The sequence below is a fragment of the Phaenicophaeus curvirostris genome, chromosome 13, assembly GCF_032191515.1.
Source record: "Phaenicophaeus curvirostris isolate KB17595 chromosome 13, BPBGC_Pcur_1.0, whole genome shotgun sequence".
NCBI lineage: Eukaryota > Metazoa > Chordata > Aves > Cuculiformes > Cuculidae > Phaenicophaeus > Phaenicophaeus curvirostris.
In genome coordinates this window covers 18,852,036-18,871,075 of record NC_091404.1, presented here as the reverse complement: position 1 = coordinate 18,871,075, position 19,040 = coordinate 18,852,036, and the positions used below count along the sequence as shown (strand labels likewise).

The following is a 19,040-nucleotide window of genomic DNA, read 5'->3' as shown; positions in this document are numbered from 1 at the left end:
AGGATATGGCACTTGGTTTGTAATGAACCACATCTGTAGGATGAATTAGCAAAAGCTCTACTGAATGATTCCGTGCCACAACATTGCTCATCTGTAACTTTGAGCTGCTTCGAATGGCCAGTTGCATTCTAGGTCTATAGGTTCCTGCATTTAAGGTTTCTCTTTTCCTCAAGAAACAAATGGGTTAATTTTGTCACTGCTGAAACAAAATGGTGTTTTCAGATCTTAAATTTGTGTGTGTTTTAGGGCCTACTGAAAGTGGCTGTAGACAACGCCAGAGTCCAGGAAAAGCAGATACAGCAGGAAAAGAAAGAGTTAAAGATGGAGCTTTGTAGAGAGAGAGAACTGAGAGAGAGCTTGGAAAGGCAACTCACAGCTGAGCTGCAAAGCAGAGGTGAGTGAATGAAAAATGGAGTTTAGATATCTATTAAATGTATAACCCTTTGGCATTTCCAGCTGGAGCTGCTGGGGACTTGGAGTTAACTGACATTCATACTTCAGCGTAATGCAGAGGTGCACTAGCACTGGTAATGAAAGATTTAAATTTAATAAAACCAGAATGAAGCACACTTTTCTGTAAGCATTCAGAACAGTGACTGAAGGATTAGTTCCTGGAGGGTAACTGGCTGCAGGGCGTTTTGGCTGGTTCTGTGGAGGAAAGCTGGTTCGGTTTCATGGCTTTCACATGTATTATTACCCCTCCGCCTGTGTATTCCCAGCCCGATTTTCTTCATTTGACAGCTTTAATTTCTTTTGTTTTCTGCTGTTATCCTCCAAGCGCTGAGGATCAGTCATACTGTGAGGAAGATAATATTGGGTATTTAGGTGATTTGGGTATTTAGGTGATTATCTTTCGTTACTTTACTATTATGTAGCCCACATTTCCATAGCTGAGGTGCTGGTCAGCTAGTTTTTCTTGTAGAACACTTCAGTGCAAGAAAATAGATAGAACTACAAGAAGTTGCCTACCCAAGCACAAGATCTGAAGCAAATAACCCTAGGTAATTTTTTTTTTCCCATCAGAAGACTGAGATACAATAGCGCTCCCCATATGGGACCTTCTAAGACAAAACCATGACTATTGAGAAGCTTTTGATAATAAGAGGCAATTAAATTGGTAAATCTGAATTTTTCGCTGTGATATTGCAAAGAAGGCAGTATTCTTTTTAAAATTCAAATCTGCATCTAAAGGAGAAGAATAATGCTTTATGTGCCAAAAGCTACTTCTAGATTACATCCATGAAATCAGAAAGATGAAACGAGATAAGACAAAAAGTATAGGTGCCAAGCACTAGCTCCTGAGCATTCTGAATTGAAATTAGGGGTGCAGAACAGAGCTGTCTGCAGCATCAAGTCTTGGTAAGGGGCAACAAAGGAGGGGACTTACAAATTGATTTGGGAGGGGTCAGTAGTTACTCTTGGAGTTGTTAAATTGCAGTGGGTGTTCAGAAATGTTGCATCACACCAGTCTAGGTGTGTATGAGATTGCTGTACTCCTGTAAAACAACGCTTACCTGTGTGTAGGCAGACAGCACCTCCTGAATCACTTTTAAGTCAACAAAAGCCTTAAGCCATTCACAGAATTAGTTAGCTTCTAGCTCAAAAGAGAATTTCACCAACAGTAGGTACCCTCAGAAATGTTTTGTCGTTCAGGTCATCATCACATGCACATCTTTATTACTAGAGAAAGTCAGAGCAAGGTTTTTCACATGGGTGGCTCAGTTTTCCAAACTTACGTTCTACAGATCACATTTTGATGTTCATAATTTAGTAAGCGTCTCAGAGATGAACAAGTGGTCACAAAGTTATGTAAATAACTCTGGATTTTCCAAGAAATTTTTGAGTAAATTTTCTAACAATATTTTATGATTTGAAATTCACAGGTATCAAACATACAGGAGAAGTGAATAAATAAAAGAGATTGCAAAATACTTCTTGTATAAATGCAGCTTTCATTCTAACAATGCTGGTGAGCAGTATTTGTCAGTGTACACACTAGCAGACTTGACTCCAAACTAGAGGGTAATTTTAAAAGGGCAGTGTGTTCGGATGGTCTGTCTGGATAGAACTCTTGGAGGAGGAGGGTGCAATATAATTTTCAGCATTAAGGGAAAAGGTTAGAATGAAGGGTGAGAGATTTATTTAGTTTTGAGGATGTACATTGCTGCTGTTGCTAGAAATTAGTTTAAGCCAGTGATCTGCTCAACCAATAGGTTCTGCAGATCACTGCCCTCTGGTCAGGAGGTTTAACTCTGTGCGGCTGTTTCAGAGTAAGGATAAAGAATAAGATTTAGGATCTTTAACACAATCTAAAGCCCTTTGGGGTTGTTCATTGTTTCAGTACAGGATATGGCTTGGAATTTTTTTGTTTTTATATCAGACTCATGCCAGTTGTTTTTTTTCTCAAGCTAGAACTGGGCCCTTGAACACCGAGTGTAAACTCCTTTACCGTCTCCATTATATATTAGTTGTTATTTAATAGCCTTTCTTACAATATATTTACATTTCAGCTACAATTCAGAAACGCTTGAAGAAGGAAAAGAAAGCAAAGAGAAAATTGCAGGAAGCTTTGGAGTTCGAATCAAAGAGAAGAGAACAAGTGGAACAGGCGCTTAAACAGGCCACATCAGGTGACGGTCTCAGGATGTTAAATGGTAATGTCTTAGTTGGCCTTTCACAGTTAGCTTAAAGTGATGTTTAATTGAATGAAAAAAAAGTAAGATGATGCACAAAGCAAATTCCAGAATAAAAAATCCTTTTCTGAAATAATTAAAAATCTATTTCAGGCCATGTGCTCTGGGTCATGAATTAAAAAAATAAATAAGTCTGCAACTAGAGAAACAGACAGAGCGGTTTGCACAGACATGACAAGAAATGCTGAATATATTACCAGAGAAATCTGTTACAGTGCCAGCTAAGACAATGTGAAATTTGGTTCCTATAAGGTTCTCTGAACTCTTCTCTCGCGGCAGATTCATTTTTAGAGCTGCTGAGCTTCATTTTAAAAGCTGTTTGGCTGAAGTTTGCTCAGCCTCAGGATCTATTAGGTTTGTTAAATACATACCAGATTCCAGAGCTGACTTATTTAAAGTTTTGAATACTTCCCAAATATTCTTGTGAAGCAAAAGCAAATCAGTTAATGTCCTAAACAGTTGAGTAGTGGGAGGATTTGCATCTCCTGCTTAATAGGGTTCTGGCCAAAGTGTAGAGCCTTGGTTTGAATCTTTAAGACCGGACTGCGCTGAGTTTTAATTCCTTCCAAGCTCTGTAGCTAAGGTTTGGTCTGTGGGGTCCTACGTAGCTCTCAGCCTCTGCAGAGGCTCATGAATCAGAGTTACATTCAGTCTTTTTGTGTGTCGTGTAGCCTTTACGTTAACGTTGTGCTGCCTGCTTTGGGCACTTTAGCAACTGAGCCGTAATAACATCAGCAGACTGCGAAACCTGCCTGAGCTGCTGAGGGAAAGTGATGAGTTTAGCTTGTCTGGAGGTCTCAGCTGTGAGGGCTACCCAAACCGTTGTTTAAAGTTAGGGCAAGCCTGTCTGCGTGAACTGCCATCCCAGCACTCTACAGTGCACTGCAGGTTCTGATTTATCTGGAGCACCTAAGAGATATAAACTCTCTAAGTACAAGAGCAACATCTTTCAGAGGTGTTCTCATCTGCTGCTTTTATAGTCCAGCATATCACTGTAACCAGGCACTGGCTGGTTTTCTGACGTGCTGACACTGAGCGGTGGTGATTCAGGCCTGGATATACAGCTCGCACCGCGATGAGGGACGATGACCCAAGGGACAGTGGGTGGACAGAGCCAGCAGAAACCTTTTCCACCACCTCCCCTGGATCAGAAAAATGCCCAGGTTTTCTGACATTCATCTCAAGGTGCTGGCTCTGTTTATCAGACAGTCAGCACCTTGAGATGAATGTCAGAAAACACCTAAACCCCCCGTGTTCTATAAGGTGAACCCCCCCCATTCTGCCATTGCTGGTGCTTGCACGGCAGTTAGGAGCACTCAGCAGTTCTGGAAACCACAAATTAAAAGGTACCAACGTGCCAGCAATGTGATTAACAGATCTTTACATCTGCTACTGTGGGCCTGGCTGCTAACGTTTTGATTTGCAGGCACACTCAGGTAGTCATATATATGTTAGTGCCTGCAAGAAGCTGATATTTACATGCTAATCTGATTGCACATGCAAATCAGGTAGCTCATTAGCATCTTAATCCACAATTTAATTGCAGGTACAATTTTATGACAACAAAATGTGAAGGGCTATTCTGAATATTTTTAATTTAACTCTGACAGTCTGTCTCATTTAACAGATGATGTTATTAGTTAAAGATGACTTCGTCATTTTACAGATATACGTGTGCTCTAAAAGGTTTGAAAAGAAAGAACCTTTTTAGATCAGTAGATGTGCCCTCAGCTTTCCTTCACAACAGGAATCTGCTATTACATAGGGTTTCTCTTATTCAGTCACTTGTAATGTTGTAAGAGAAAACTGTATACATGGAAATATTATTTATATGCTGATATATATTTGTAGGACACTATATGCATGCATCACACATATTTAATTACACGTATTACTAAGCTATTACTTGTATTGCTCTGCCATGCGTGGCTGCACTTCAGGGGGTTCCCCTGCTTTGACACAGAGTTTGGTCAGGCTGTAGGGTGACCAGCAAAATGTCATCTTTGCGATACCTGCAGCTGAAGTGACCTGAGAAACAACTGTACAGTTATTCTCTGTTTGAGAAAATCCACAACAGGCTTCTCCACCAAAAAAAATTTCAAATCTGTATACACAGCTCCCTTTCAGGTGTGGGGTTTTTTTTTTTCCTGCTTTAATTTCTAAGTATGTAAGTGCTGTATTGTAAGAGAAGCAGATGTTTCTCCAGAATTCGAGGTGCCATGGATTCAAATCACATACCCTTCATGCTAATCCTTGTTGGCACAAGGTGGATAATGGCATCTGTTATCACACCGCCCTGGGGTGTTTGAGCCCCCACCCTGGAGGGCTGTGCGTACAGAGGTATTATCAATATGAGATTAAATAGTTCAAAAGTGCGTAGCATTATGAGACTCTCAATGTGGAAAAAAAAAAAGAGCGCAATCCATTTTTATAAAGTTCAGAAATCTGGGAATGTTTCACGTAATACCACGTGTAATTTTGTTGAGGCGATAATGCAAGCTTACAACGTTCTGAGCTGAGTCTTTAAATGCAGTTTAAATCCTTATCTATAACACACAAACTGATACGCATTCAAACAGGTCTGGCATTGACTGCATTCTTTAATTCTGTGCTTCACAGCTACCTGGCCAGGACAGTCAGTGCACTTTAATGTTATCACAGTTTAATTTTGACTTTTATTTTTCATATGTCAGATGCCCTCATTTTCTAGAGAATTTTACAGATATATTAATATAATGTGTTGGTTCTTATCTGATCGCCAGACAAATGTGAAGCACGTTAAAAATAATTCACAGTGAGACCAGTAATGTTTGCACAGTTTGGAAACAATTTACTACTGAAAATTCTATGAAGACCAAATGTTTTATGCAAGACCTTGTAACTTGGAGATCACCCTAGTTTGCTATAAATATTTTTCTAAAGATGCATGAGAGAAGGACAAAGGGGAACGCATTAATCTTCGATGTCATGTCTTTCAGATGCTGGAATCCCGGATATGGAAATAGAACACAATGGAACCCAACATGACAGTGCAGCAATGCAAGGTGCAGTAGGTACCACACACTTGTTTATCACGAGCCACGTTACAAATTAAATGAAAAGCAGAATAATTTTCTACTCTGTTTTTCCTGCTTTAAGATAAATGTAAATGACACAACTTCATTTTAGTTTACTGTTCAAAAGAGAAAACCTTTTGTAAGGTCAGTACTTTACAAGAACCGAAATCAAATTTGTTTAAGCACAGCTGTGTGCAACTCATGTTTAGTGATCAGATATATTCAGTCACGTGAATTGCACACCATCCCATTCTGCGCTGACTACTGTAGCAGTCAGGAGACAGCAGCCTCTTTCTGTAACTGCTGCTGCTTAGAGCACTTCCATCCTTTCTACCGAATCGTGCAGTTGCTGTGTGAAATACAACTTGCGTCGAAGTAACTGGCGTCAGACCCTTCTGCACAGGGGCAGGACTGCAGTCCAGTGATAGGGACAGACGGAACTCGTAGCGCTTCCCAACTGCTGAAGGTGTGACTTTGCACACTTCTGGTTTGCATCTGCCGGCCATCTGCCAACTGTACAGGAAGGGTTTCAAATATTTTTAGTGCTGTTGCTTTTTGTGATTTTAGGTTCATATCCTATGCATCGCAAAGGAGGAGAACCACAGCTTTACTGCAATGCCTTTATGTGCACAGAACGTGTGTGTGTATATCCATGTGTGCATATGATTAGTTATGCTTTAAATATTGCAATTCCAAAATCATTGCTGCTCAAAATAGTCAAAATATTAGATAAGTTCTTGGGACTCGTGTATTTAAATGTGACAAGCAAAATGTTCCTACCATTTATGGTCTATGATATCTGCTGAGATGGGTGCTGAAGTTCTTCAAAAAGATTCTGAGAGTTGTTGCATCGGGACAGAATCTAGCAAAGAAGGGAAGTTAATGCAATTTCCAGTTGAAGGACAAAAATTACAGTTGCTTCAAATATGTCTTCTCATCAACAATCATTGTAAATAACTAGAGAAAATGATGCATAGCCACTTGCAACAACTGTTTACTCACTAGAAGGAATTTATAGAACTTCCTTACACTTCCAGTAATCTATTGACGTACAAGAGAAACTCGTGATTTTCTAATTTTTATTTCAGGTTGGTCTTTTGGTGGTATTTGGTTTCGTTTGGTTGGATTTTTGTTGGTTTGGTTTTTTTTTTTTTAATCTGATCCCAACTACATCATTCTTTAGTTTTAACAGGCTTTGGATCATAAATTTCTTGTTCAGGTTAAAAGCCTGAACAAACGGAGAACTGGATATCAACTGTGTTTGGTATCGTGGTGCCCCTCTGTGAAAGCAGAACCTGACCTGTGCGATAGTAGTTGTAAACCTGTCCTGTTCTCCTCGGCAGCAAAGCCTCTTGTCTTCACCGCAGTGATGAATGGCAGCGAGCGCCGACTCCTCCAGCAGTTTGGTGTAGCAATCCTGTTCATATGCAAAGGTGTGATGAGTTCAGCCAGTTCTAAAGGTTTCTGAAGAGCTCACAGAGCTGGTTCAGATTTCAAAGTGTGTCAGTCCTGTAGCACCATCTCCTTCGTTTTTATTCTCTTTTCCTTTGATTACAGTTTTTGTACTTGACAGCTACTCGTGCACTGCTGCCTTTAACAATTTAAAGCCCGCTCTCTCATTGCCCCCTTCATTTGCTGCCTTTGTTTCTTGGGCCCTGGGAGGAGAAAGGGTCAAAACACGTGTCCCTAACACAAAGCTGTTTCCAAGCTTCCAAAATCTCTCTCTATTGCACAGAAAAAAAGCATTAAGATCAATGCAGACCTTTCTTTTTCTGTTGTCAATAGCTCTGCTGGACAGAAATCTATCACTCACACAGTGCTTCCCTTTGAAATTCAATTGGTTTCACTGCCAGTATCTCCTTAAGACAGTTTAAAGGAAAACTATGAAAATACTGCAGAGCTGGCTTTCGCAGTGATTAAGCCATATCATATTTTATGCTCATTTCTTAAAATTATTTTATTAACACAAGCTGTTCATATACTGGGATTCTGATCTGCAATATAAATCTTCCCATTTAGTTGACTCATTTTCTCTCTTTTTTGTGTATTAATTGAACAGAAATTCTGTGCAGATGAGACTTAAAGCTTCTTTTCAACTTTACAGTCTGATGACTCTATCCTGCATGCACCTGATCTTCTGCTCCACCATCACTTGGTCTGGGAGCAGCTCTTGAGCTGACAGAACAGAGCAGTGGTAGCTGCTGTGGTCGTGGTGCAGGAGAGGGGGATGTGGGCTCACAGATACCCTTGTGGTCTCGCTTCCGTACCTCACGTGTGGCCAGCAGGACGGTGCATCAACCGTTTTATCAACTGATCTCCGTTTCACATAAAATAAACATACTGGGTGTCATTAAGTGCACCTTCAGATCAATGATTTTTGCAAATGACATTCAAGTACCATTCAAGAAGTGCATTTTTGCTGATAAAAGCAAATTAAATTAGCACAACTACAAGTGTGCTGATAAAAACTAAAACCGAACAGCAGCACCATTAGCTAACAAAGTAATATTTTCTCTTTACTGCTTTCTGCCATTTAGTTATTATCCTATTGGAAATCTAATTATAATCCTTTTACTCCCTAGTCAAACTTCACAGTTTTTGCAAGCTTAGCACTGACAAGTGATTTCATTACATTTGATTGCCCGCGCCCAGATTGACTTAACTTCACTCCGAGACCTAAAAGCCCTCTCAGTTTCTCAGATTCCCTGTTTGCACATTACAGCAACAGCTCCTTTAATTAATTAGCATGAACAGCAGTAACATGAACTGCTGAACAGAAAATAACATCATTTTATGATCGCAGGGAGACTTCTCCTTTTGCATGTTTATACCTTAGTTAACTTTTGTATTACTATATTTCATTGTTAGGGGATATTGGAACAATCAGCAAAGCAATGTTATCTTAAAATTTTAAAAAATAGATGTTACCGTAATACTTGATGATAACAATTTACAAAATATAAAAGACTGAATTTCAGGAAGGAGGCAGCCGTGCAGGCAGACAGACTTTCCTGAGCTGAAAAGAATCTTCTGAGGAAATGTGGTTCCCTGCACCTGCACCAGGAGGGTGACCCAGGGCAGCTGCTGCTGCCTTTGGCTGTGAAATAACCTGGCAGAGAGATGGCACAAAACCTCTCAGTAACCACAAATAACTTATTTTTATCTGTTTGCCAAAGATTGTTGATATTTGGCATGTCTTTGGGGTTTTATTATTTAGAAAACTGGGCTGTATTTTTTCAGTATTCTAATGGAACCAGTCAGTTTTCCAATCCAGCCTATGGTAAAAAGGTGCAAGTGGCAGGGGCGGAAAGGAGAGGGGAAGTGTTTTTATGAGGTTTAACAATTTTGTTCCTGTATCAAATAATACATCTAAATGCTGTGAGCTCCTGAAACCAGCCACGCTAAGGAATTTGACAGTTCTCTGCAACTGAAAGAGAGAAATTCAGCACCTTGGAAATTACAGCACTATCATCTTGGTCTTGCTTTCACTGCAAAAAATGTTCAAGTATTTACAGTTCTATGTAAGAAAAGACCAGAATCCTATGATCAGAAACTCTCAAGATTAAACCAGAGGCCTAGTATTTTCCTGTCCACAGATGCAGCTGCATTTTGACTCCACCTAACCTTTATTTTAGCAGCTCCACTCCCAGCTCCTCTTCCACCCACACGGGCACAGTGTGGTTTTCAGTTTATTATTTCATCTCTGCTGTCCATACTCTGCAATACATAGTGCTGGGGTTTATGGTTTAGACTGCATGAATAATTTAGTTACATATATCCTTGTTTTCTCATTATGTAGCAGATCCCAAATTCCTTTCTCCAATGCCTTTCACCATCAGTTTACCAGAACAGTCCTGTAGCTGTGTTGGTGACTCACAATTGCTTGACTGGCTTTGTAGACCAGTGTTGCTGGGTGCATATCTTCATGCAGGTTGTGAGGCTACACTGGGAACTTTGTTTTAAAGCCTTTCTATGGAAATACAGACTTAAAACAAAGGTATTACAAACAAAGCCTCACAAAGGATTCAGAAAAATCAGAGATGCTGAATAGGCTGAAGAAAAGAAATTTTTTAAAAAAGTTAATAAATATGCAGATGGTAATTATTGCTTTTAAATTTGGCCTTTATACACATATTAAAACCTTGAAAGAGAAAGATGAACAATGATGTTGTTGCTAAAAGAGAGTGTGAGACATGAATGTATATCCTGCACTAACAACTCAGGGGAGACACCACCGTCCCGAGGGAAAATTACAATTATTAATAGAGGCTCTGCCTCACTGAGAAACTGAGATCTGTACTTGTGTTATACACTGAGAAGAGGAAAAGAAATCCTTTCTAAATGTCTTGCTTATTAAGTCAGTCATGCATTTCACTGTAGGTTGTAAAGCAGTATAACATGCACAGGAGGCTCATAAGCATATTTTAGTGTTAGGGAATATCATTTATACAGTTTTTATATTGTCAATATTACCCCTAGAGAATGAGATTAGGCTTTAAACTACTGTAAATTTACGCTTTTGCTCACCTTTGTATAATTTCATTTTTTAATAGAATGAAGCCCACATAAATGAATATTTGATTAAGGGATAAACCTAATAAAAGAATACATTTATTGCACACAGATTTATTCAAATCTTTGCTATATAGTACAGTAAAATACTATAAAATGATATGTAGCTTGCAGTCAGCTACACTGAGGCGGTGGTGAATATTCTTCAAAACCAGGAATTTGACAACATCACATTATCTTTCCTGTCTAAGTGGTAGCACAGGAGCTCCTAACACTTTAATTCCTCATAGATGCTTGACGTATGACCTTGTTAATGCCATGGAGTTAAGTTCCTTGTACAGCAACTAAAGAGTATTTTAATTTCTGGAGAGTAATTGAGAGCTTTACTTAAAAAAAAGGAAATATTTAAGTATGCACTTTCTGTCTAAGGCTCAGTTACATCTCCTGACTGGCTGCACTTGAGCTTTGGCATTAGCTTTCTCTCTTACAGCTGTTCCAGGTACTTCCATTGAAATTCCCCTGAGAAGTAAAGAGAATAGGAAGATAAAAATGAAACCTACTTCAGTCAGTCCATCAGCCCGCAGTACTCTCAGTGGCGACTCCTTACTTTAGCTGGGAAAATAATTTTTAAAATGAGTTTAGGAAAAAAATGTTACTATTCCTTACTGATTCCAGCTCACCAAGCACATCTGTAAATGCCACCCAGAAGAGGAACCTTTGTAACCCGGCACTGCGCACGCCCGGCCGTGCAGGCGTTGGGTGCTGGAGGTGTTACCTGCTCTGGCTGGGACTCTGCCTCATGAGACACGCGCTGGGCAGAGCTCCAGCCTTTTGGTTTGCCTGTAAAGACGATTCAGAGGATTTTTTGAGGGTGGTCATGCTGACCTGCAGATTCCATCACTGGCTCCCTGCTTTACTCCAGGCAAGAGCAGCCACAGCCGGCAACGGGGAGAAATCTGGTGCATCTTCCTAATAGTCAGGAGGAGAGAAAGGGAAAAAAAAAACAACCCAGTGTTTAGTGTTTGCATTTCTGCTTACCCCTTCCCTAGGCATTAACACTTGCCCCACTGAGTTTTAGACCATAATTTTCATCTGCCAAAGGCCTGAAACTGATTTCAAGTCACTTCTGTGGAGGTTCCCATGCTCCCAAACGTTCCTCCGGAGATGTTATGTCCCTGGCTCTTCCGATCTTTTGTCTTGTTTACATCCAAAATACGTATTAAATCATCTCTGTTTGGAGAGTCTGAGCCTCCTTAAAACCATGAAACATTCAATTACTAATTAGCCGTTTCCTGTTCCTAATGAAGTGAACATGTCGGATTTGGATTAAAATTCAGCTACCGCTCTCCTCTGTTTATGGTTCCAGATGTTTTTGTTTTATCTAGGAGGTTACTTTGACAGCTACTGCTAAATGATAAATCACTCATATTATAGCTGAAATGCATTTTGAAATTGAAATGTGGCAAACTCTGAGATTGCTCCAAGGATCAGTGTCAGTTAGCAGGTCAATACTTGTTCCTGCCTTATGAGTGTTCAGTATTGGCATATGTAAAACAGTAATGGGAGAGATGTCAACATTATACAAAATGTTTCTCAGCATTATCATTTTGCTATCATCCTCAAGATCAGGACTTGCGGGTTTAGCTGGGCAGATTCATGATTCATTGTATAATGAACGAGAATATGGATTCTTGTTAGCTTTAGTTTCTGGAGGCATTTTAATATATTTTTCTTTTTTCTCTGGGCTTGAAGTTGCCTAATGTGAAAAATCACAGCTGATAGGTTATAACTAGGAGTATTTTTAGGAAGGAAGGAAGTGGCTTTCTACTTGTTTCCCTAAATAAAGAAAAACAATTTTAAAAGAAAGGTAGTGGGTTCTGAATGAATAAACACTTTTCCAAGACCAGATATTGATTTACTTCTGTTACGCTTATTAATGCAGTTTTGGTTTAACACACTGTTCCCTAGAAGGTTCTGAGCACACAATAAGGGTTCGTTGTGTTTGCCCCTTGCGGAGGTGCGCAGCACAACACGGGCTACCCTCTGAAAACAAAGAAGGAAAAGCAGAATTCAGTTGAAAAGCAAATGCCATTGGGGAAGAAAAGCCAAAGCAAAGTATTTATAGCCTGTCCTCAGCAGATGCCGGCAAGCGCCAGCACGAACCAGGCTGGTGGGTTTGCAGCCTGGCTGAGTGCTCACCCTGTGCCAGCGCGAGGAGGCTCTGGGACTGGCTCGTTGGCTGCGTGACTGTCACCTCTCGGGGACTTTGCAGAGCTCTGTCACCTGGGCCTTTTTCCAGCCTTAATGCAAACTCACATGGCAAAGCTTTTTGTATCACTTCTACATTCGGTAGTTTGGATTGAGAAAAAAATAAGCCCACAAAGAAACAAGGAAACCCACCTAACTCACAATTAATTATCAGACGTTTAGCTGTGTGATTAACCTTTTTTCTTCTCTTTTTTTTTTCTCTGCAGAAAACAGAACATACATCAAACCTACTATTATGTACTGAAGGAAACACCTGTTCTTGAAAAATGTATAATGATCACTATTTGAAGACTATATAGGTCATGACAAACGTCCCTTCCAACCTTTGATGCCTTCAGTACTGTGTGAAAACAGGATTTGTAGCATGAAACTTGAAGGACAATTTGGAGCAATTCACTGTTGCTGCATCGAAAAACTGCCGTATTGTCATTAAGAAATATTGAGACTTTTTACAAGCTTACCATACCAAACCAAGCCTGTTGCAACAGATCATTTTTAGGTCCCCAGAGATAGAAAGGAGTTTTAGTATTTTTAAGCACATACAGGAATTATTCCCCGTTCCCCCCAAAAAGGACTTTTTTTTTTTTTTCTAAGGAGGTAGCTGTTACTGTATAGCAATGGCACAATGATTTTAAGCCACAAAGGTCCTCACTGGCTGTACATCATACAAGTCCAGTTTATCACTGAAACTGTTCAACATGGAGCTGTTTCGATTGTGTTTATAAATTAAGCTTTGTTTACTGAAGCAGATACTCGATATATATTACGTTTTAAAAAGAAATGTGTGTACATTTTTTAAAAGAATGATGTAAAAATTGTCCTTTCATTAGATGACCGATTCAAAAGTGTGAGCTAAACCCTAATAGCTGACGTAACATGAGGATTATAATTGATGCTTTTTTTTTATGCTCAGTTCAGCTTGGCTTTTGGTCTTTTAAGATGAAAAAATGAATATGCAGTAGAGTGTTAGATAATGGAAACTTTTAAGTATGGTTTCTCTGTTGTACCATATTAAGTTAAAGTACACATTCTTTGTTAAAAATGTTCTTGCTAAAAATACAGTATTAAAAATTTTTTTGTTTGACTTTGGAAATCTTTTAAGATTTTTTTTTTGACTGTGAATTCCCATGGTTACTGTACAAATGCAAAACGATATTTTGCACTATTAAAAATACTTGAAGAAATTACTTAATAAAGAGGGTGGGTTGGTATTAAACATTTCCCTAATTATTGTATGTTACAAATTCTCAACTTTGGAACCGAACCCTTCCTTTCTCAAACTACCTGACTGAAAGCAGGTTTGAGACGGGAGGAATTAAGTACTTACCTGTTCTCTCTCTGCTGTCAGTCAGGGGTCAGAGTCATGACACTTAAGTACTTGCACACTCATGTTCATACACACATACTTCTCTCTTCACACACAAACCCCCTGAATTAAATCTCTGTCACATAAAACCAAAAACCCCTCAATAAATAGATCTTCAGGGAATGTGTTTCTTTTGATTGTGGACACTGCTGTGTTCACATATCTCTGTAGCGTTCACAATTTCATTTTTTATCACTAGATTTTTTTTCTGGTTAACAGAATTCTGTCAGCTTTCAAAACGTAGCTTCAAATTATGCAGCGCAACATAGCAGAAAAGAGTCCTCTGATTTGTCATTCCTAAAAGAAATCTTTTAGCTTCACCAGGTGTCAGTTCAGCAAGATGTGTTGGCCCCTGTCTTACAGGTGATCAGACTAATTACCAGAATAGTCTCTCAATGTACAAACATGGTTTTTTCCACCTGATTTTTATTCCAGGCATTCTAATAACTGCAGTAATCCCACTGCCATTGATCAAACAATCAAAGATGGAATGATATGAAGAAAGAGGAGTGCTAAGAATTATGAGTGCTCCTGCACTCTCTCACGTGTGAGTAAAACACTGCAGCACCTGAACTTAAATTCTACCTTTGAATATTTCTTAAATTTAGTTGTGGTTCCATTTGGATTTCATTTCTAAATCTTATTTTTAAAAGGACTTGAAGTAGCCCCTGGGATTCTGCGGTGTTTCTGATTGATGGACCGAACGCTGGTATCACACCTGGGCAGAGATTTGGGAGAGTTACACAGTATCATGAATTTTAGCAAAACGTAGAGTAACTAAATAGTTCCAGCTTTGAAATTGTAGCATTTTTGCATTTTTCTTTAGTCTCCATAAAGGCAATTTTAGCTTTTTTTTCCCCTCAGTGGCTGATCTACATTTCTTAAGGCTGCATTGATACTGGGTTGATGAGCACATCATTGATTTCTAATTTACCCTTCCCAGAATAGCTTTAAATGTCAAAGTACTGGCAAATGAGATTTAAGGAACTGATAAACTTCAGAGACTGAATCTGTTGTTAAGTCCTTGTTAGGTACCTCCTGGTAAATATTGACAAACCAAGACACGGAGCTTTCTCTGTGTCAGCCCAGCCTAACGAGCGCACAGGGCACTAATGTTTTCTGTTGGCAAAAGATTCTAAAGCCCCAGCAAGCAACAGGTCTGGCCAATCACCGCTCGGTAGTTCACGCAGAAGTGCAGATGGCAGCTGTTTGGCTGCAGCTGCACCACCAGTAACCCCAGCGGGACACCTTCTCACTGAGGTTTTGGGGTTGGTTTGTTTTCAAATGAAAATGCCTGAGAGTAGCAGGTCTTCGGCTGCATCTGTGTCCTCGGCACCTCCTAAAAGCGTGAGCAGAGGGACGCTGAAGACCCGTTTTGGTGCAGCAGCAGCTCCCCTTTCCTACAAAGCGCCTCCTCTTCTGCCAATCGCCTTTGGGACGGCAGGATGCCAACAGGGCCGGTGTTAGCTGGACACAAGGTGATCTTGGCTAAAAGCAGGCAAGTTAATGGATGATGTATTTCAGTGATTTTATGAATCTTGTGTAATGCAGACTGCTATCGTAATAAACCCCAACAGAATCAATAGTGACCAATCTCCATTTAAAGTCTGGATCTATAGCAACGCGCAGCGAGAACACTCTCCTTTAGAAATGCAGGGCTGTGCATTAAAAGCTGAATGCTGGTTTAAGTAATAGCTATCTACAAGGAAGTGGCCCATTAATATATTTATTTACAGAATATTTTTGGTAACATGACAAAATGTGGGCTGCCTTGAATTGTTCGGTTTCCTTGGTGGCCTCAGCTGCTCTCCACAACAGCTCCTGTGTGGTGGTTTTGATAATCTGAAGCTGGGAAGGAAGGGAGGGAAAAAACATATTTTTTTTTTTTTTTAATGGCGACTTTGTAGATGAATTTTGAATTGCTACATTTTTGTATTTGTACATCAAATAAATCAATTGAAATAAGCCAATTCAGTGTTGGCACAGCACAAATGCTGCAGCTCACTCCCTTCCATTAGACCGTCACCCATTTCTGTTTCTCTTGGCCAGCTAATACTGGCATCTTAAAGCATCCTTTGCATGAAGGTTGGAGTGTGGTAATCAAAAAGTAGGGGGCAAAACCTCCTCTTTTTTGGCAGTCTTTTATTTTTTTTTTTTTTAATAAAGAACTCCCATTATTCTGAGTTCCAGTTAGAAATACAGTTAGATTTTACTATACCTTCATTATGAGAATCTGTTGACATAATCCAAAATTATGAAAGTAAATGCAGCGCCATGTATTGAAGTGCTTTTGTGATAACTGATACTTAACAAATTGGATCTTTTATAATATTTAAAATTCTTAAAAAGACATTTGTCTTTGCCTGATTGAAAACGTATCCACTGCTTTTTCAACAATGACCCTGAAGTGTATGTTCACTGGGGACTCGATCCCTTACACGGTGTATCAGTTGTTTGCTTTGGCTGCCTACAAGAAGGGTTGGTGTAAAAGCAAACCCAGAGAGGGGAAGAGTTCATACTTCACTGTACAAATCTGGCCCAGCTCTACTTAATCACTGGGGGCTTCAGGCAGCCAACAGAGACACAACCTTATTTTTCTTCCGAATGTCTGCAGTAAGACAATGTGTAGAACAGTCATCTTGAATAGTTGGGTGAATAGACGATTTCATCGTAATAGGGTTTGCATCACACAATTCCTTCATAATAAACATTGCAATACAAGACATCTATTAATGTTATTAAGAGCACTCTCAAAGAGTACAGCCTGACGTCCAGGTGATGCTGTAAGCAGCTGAGCCTCACGCAGTCCCAGGCACGTACGCAGAGCACCAGGCGCGGGTGCCTTGTGGCCCGTGCCCACAGCTGGTCTGCTGTAAGGGCAAAGGAGTGGCTGGGGTCAGAGGACGTTGACCCCAACCTTTGGAGGGTTGAATACAAGCCCAGAGTGCCCGCATTGTGTTCATTTTAGGATCTGGGCTTTGCCCGAATCTTTTATCTTATTACCAAAAGGCCACGTGCCTAAAATGAGTTGTTCTGCCCTTCCGCCAAAGTGGTTAACTGGAAAGGAAAAACCCATTGGTGTTAAATGAAACAAACAAGATGAATTAACTGAAAAGAGAAGAAAGAATTAGCAAGAATGAAAAATAAACTTCAATTCACTCCAGTGCTAGCAGGATTTGGCATTTAACTTTCATCATATGTTTCGTTCTGTATCAGGAAGAAATACCTGTTCTGTCTTTCCCCTGATGAGTCCTGCCATTAGCCAAAAGTCTGTTTATTCCCAGAGCTGTGCTGCCATCAGTTGATGATGCTGGGGCACTTACAGACAGGTTTTGCCAAGAAAAACATTTTATCATTCGTAACATCATTATGAAACATATTTTTCTTCGTAGACCAGTCCAAAGCAATAACGTATAAGTTGCTGCATTCTCTCCCTTGCTGAGAGAGTAAGTGCATCCCAGAAAGCAAGAAAACAGAGCAAAAAAAAAGCTAGGGACTTAAATAACAAGGAACATACTCCCTATTGTACTTTTTAAAATAATTCTGTAAAACCAGTGAAGACAGAAACATTACTCAGAGATTTTTGGTGTCTGATCAGTGCTCTCCATTTCATGCGACCATTTGCACCTCTGCAAAGTATTTGATAGTATTTGACAGCTGATTTATTAGCATTTGACACCTATATTACACATGTTGAAATGACTCTACAATGTGCAAAGCAGTGGAAAAAACACCGATTCCTTTCATGGCTTTTTTCCTGGTGGTTTAATGCCATTCCAAAGGAAAAAAATGAATTCATCGTACCCTGATTGCAAATCTTCATTTCTTCTAATATTTACTATGTCCAGCTCATATTAACTTGGAAAGAAAAAATAAAAGGAAAAAGCAAAAAGCAGTTGTGTTTAATTTGCAGACCTGATTCACAGACACTGCCTCTGAAACCAAATCAAAACCAGGCCATGCTCATAAGACTGCAAGGAGTCACAGGAAAATGAGAAGTCTGCTGTTCTGATGGGAAACACTGCAGGACTAAGACTCTTGATTTATAACAGACCCGGTAAGTAAATTGCATATTTTTGATAGTTAATAGTTTTTCAAATAAACAGGAATTTTCACCAAATGAAAGTTTTGTTTTCGCTGAAATTATTTTTGACTTCTTCAAAGCGAACCCTCAAAAAACTGCAAAGCCACGTTCTTTCTTTCTCACTGTTTTGAAGGCAGCAGTAACAGACTGTTCAGAATCCATATAAGAAAGAAGGGGTGGATCAGTTTAATGATTTCTGGAATGCAGTGGTCTTCTTGCTTTAAACTTATTAAAATAGATGCACCGTGTGAAATAAAAAGCAACGTCAGGAACATCCCCTATGAGCATAAAAAGTAACTGGAGCTTAGAAAGCTCTGAGTTTACAAAAAGAATAGGAGACCCTTCCCCACCCCAGGAAATCGAGCCCAATGAGAAGGATCGTGAACACAGTGAAAGGAGAGTCTGAATCAAAGCCATACAATTTGTCAAACACACAATTATTTGAAATGCAGTCGCCAGTGTCGTGTGTTGACAGGATGTGATATCTTAATGAAAATATTACTGTTTGCTCATCTGGTACAAGCCCAGTTTCCAAAAGAAAAGCCTCTCAGATTTCACACATCACAGTAGCTTTTCCAGCTAAAATAATGTAGTAGCTAGTGTAGCGTGAATAAGTTAAGTATCTGTGAAGTTCATGGACTGGTGAGGAGGAAGGACCAATTTGCCAGGCTCTGAATTACTGACAGACTGAATGACCCATGTCTAGTCTTGTCACGTTACTTTACATTACACAGTGTAACACAATCCAGCAGAACATAACCTGGAAAAAAATGACTTCAGCACTGGATTGCAAGATTTTCAAGGTTACAAGTGCCTGATCGTCGGGGGAGGCCACACTTTCTAGATCAATTATAGTGGCCTTTCACTGGCACCTATTGATAAGGCGCAGAAGGCAGCTGTTAGCGTTACCGTCACTCAGAATGAAGCTCCCCCACGTTTACCAGTATCTGCCTTTTCGGCTACACAACTTACAAGGAAATCGAAGCTGCTAATGCTCAGTGCAATTGCCCTTTCCTGTGTCACGACACTGGTTTTACCTGCAGTTCCTCACTCACACCCAG

General features: G+C 39.8%; 1 protein-coding gene across 6 annotated transcripts in view; it reads left to right on the top strand.

The window, feature by feature from the left end:
• Positions 1-13,613, top strand: part of DACH2 (dachshund family transcription factor 2) — a 248,204-nt gene extending 234,591 nt beyond the window's left edge. Inside the window, exons 9-12 of one of the 6 annotated variants that reach the window (XM_069867528.1) lie at positions 247-394; positions 2,511-2,630; positions 5,672-5,737; positions 12,736-13,613. In XM_069867528.1, the coding sequence (XP_069723629.1) occupies positions 247-394; positions 2,511-2,630; positions 5,672-5,737; positions 12,736-12,773 (372 nt within the window). In that variant the 3' untranslated portion in view covers positions 12,774-13,613. Of the gene's footprint in view, positions 1-246; positions 395-2,510; positions 2,655-5,671; positions 5,747-12,735 lie in introns of all 6 variants that reach the window. The other 5 variants (XM_069867526.1, XM_069867527.1, XM_069867525.1 and 2 more) reach the window with 5 other exon arrangements.
• The last annotated feature ends 5,427 nt before the right edge of the window (positions 13,614-19,040 follow it).